Source organism: Lactuca sativa, chromosome 4 (genome assembly GCF_002870075.4).
Source record: "Lactuca sativa cultivar Salinas chromosome 4, Lsat_Salinas_v11, whole genome shotgun sequence".
In the NCBI taxonomy this organism is placed as follows: domain Eukaryota; kingdom Viridiplantae; phylum Streptophyta; class Magnoliopsida; order Asterales; family Asteraceae; genus Lactuca; species Lactuca sativa.
The window spans coordinates 67,524,490-67,526,173 of NC_056626.2; the positions used below are offsets into that span (position 1 = coordinate 67,524,490).

Sequence of the window (1,684 nt, forward strand, 5' to 3'; positions counted from 1 at the left end):
CAAGATAAAAGGATCTAAAAATGTTATTGTTATTAGTAATAACGTAATATTGTTTAACACACGAAACTTTCATTTTGGTCTACAATAATATCTTTATTTTTGCCCATATTAATAAACATTTAAGTCAGCAAAATGCTTGATAAATAGTTAAACATTTTCACTAAACTATGCATCAATTCCAAAACAAAAAATTGCTAGTAAATAAAATTAAAAAGTTCAATTCAAATTAAGTCTAAGTACTACTCTTAAACGGTTAAACCCCTCTTATATTTCATCATTGGAAAATTTTACGATCCCTCACGAAAATATCGAGAATTGAAGGGTGAGTAATGTTATAATCTTCAGTCAAATCTTATAGAAGATTAAAAAAAAGACACTTGACATGAATTCAGTAATACATGATTAATTCTGTCAAATGTTTTTTAAAATCTTTTCCATAAAGACCGATTACTATATCATCACTTTTAAGTTTTAACTTTATTCAATTAACCATTTACAAAATAAAACACAAAAAGCAAACAACAAAAAAAAAAATCATCCTCGAAACACATGTTCTTCACCCGTCTTTCGATCTATTCTTGTAATCCAACGGCTGTCGTTTTTAGATGATGATTTTTTATATTCAAGATTCTCCTTTACATAACCAATATTCAATCCTTGTCCCACCGGAATAATCACTGATCTCACCAAACATGCCTTCTTAACAACCAAGTCCCATCGGAAACCACCCATGCGCCGCCCTGTACGACCACCTCTGCATAACAAGACAGCACCTCGATGGCTCAATCTGGCTACCCCAAACAGTTCAGACAAGTCTTTCCGTCCACCATCCACCACCATGAATTCAACCTCCGGTAGTCTCTCCATCACTTCCATAGATTCTCCCACCATTAATTCCGGCACCGTTGAGCCATGCTCCTTCAGGGCGGCGATATATTCTGATCTTGAACATTCATTTTGTAGTATGCAAACATAACGTGCACCCGAGTGGCGTGCTGCAATTTCCAAGCCGATGCTTGTCGTGATTTCACTACCACTCGACCATGCTTCCACAATCAATCTAGGGTTCCACCCGCCTGCCATGGCGGAGATCATCTCTGCATCATCTGATTCTTGAAACTTTTTGCACTGTAATTATCAAAAAGATAAAAAAAAGTATGAGCAATAACTCTATTAAGTATATTTCTTAATTCATATATAGACTTGTATATATATTACAATACTTACGGTTTTCACGGTATCTATGTACGCTTTCAAAGCCATCTCCGGTGACCAAACCAACTTCATCTTCTCTCTACAACGACGGGGACGTGGAATGTTGATATGAGCGAAATGGTGGTTCGTTTATCTATTTTTATACTTTGAAGATACATATATAAATTATAATTATATATATGTGTAGTGTTGTTTATTTATTTCTTGAACTAGCTTCCCATCGTTGACAATTTGCATGGCCCCACAAAACAAAAGAAATACTCCTATTTCTCAAAGCATCTACAATAGTCAATAGTTAATCTTTTTAAAACATTTTAATTTTGCTAATTAAGCAGTTTTGAACTAACTTTTATTGGTAATTATCTTATTCTCATTGATATCAACTGTTATATAAAATTCCTTGATATAATTTGTACTTCTGAATCAAACATATGTAAGTACACAAATAAAATAGGTCCAAAATTATAAT

General features: G+C 33.4%; 1 protein-coding gene across 1 annotated transcript; it reads right to left on the reverse strand.

Annotated features, from left to right (window-relative positions):
- Nucleotides 1-308: 308 nt before the first annotated feature.
- Nucleotides 309-1,340, reverse strand: LOC111916100 (uncharacterized). Its single transcript, XM_023911737.3, has 2 exons — nucleotides 1,228-1,340; nucleotides 309-1,128 (listed from the first exon to the last, which is right to left on the reverse strand). The coding sequence occupies exons 1-2, from the start codon at nucleotides 1,285-1,287 to the stop codon at nucleotides 535-537; spliced, it is 654 nt and encodes a 217-aa protein (XP_023767505.1). The 5' UTR covers nucleotides 1,288-1,340; the 3' UTR covers nucleotides 309-534.
- Between the last annotated feature and the right edge of the window lie 344 nt (nucleotides 1,341-1,684).

Excerpts from the sequence above, each read along its gene's own strand:
- LOC111916100 (XM_023911737.3), bottom strand. The coding sequence starts at position 1,287 with ATGAAGTTGGTTTGGTCACCGGAGATGGCTTTGAAAGCGTACATAGAT. Across the intron at positions 1,129-1,227 it reads ACATAGATACCGTGAAAACC|TGCAAAAAGTTTCAAGAATC; the intron begins GTAAGTATTGTA and ends TGATAATTACAG.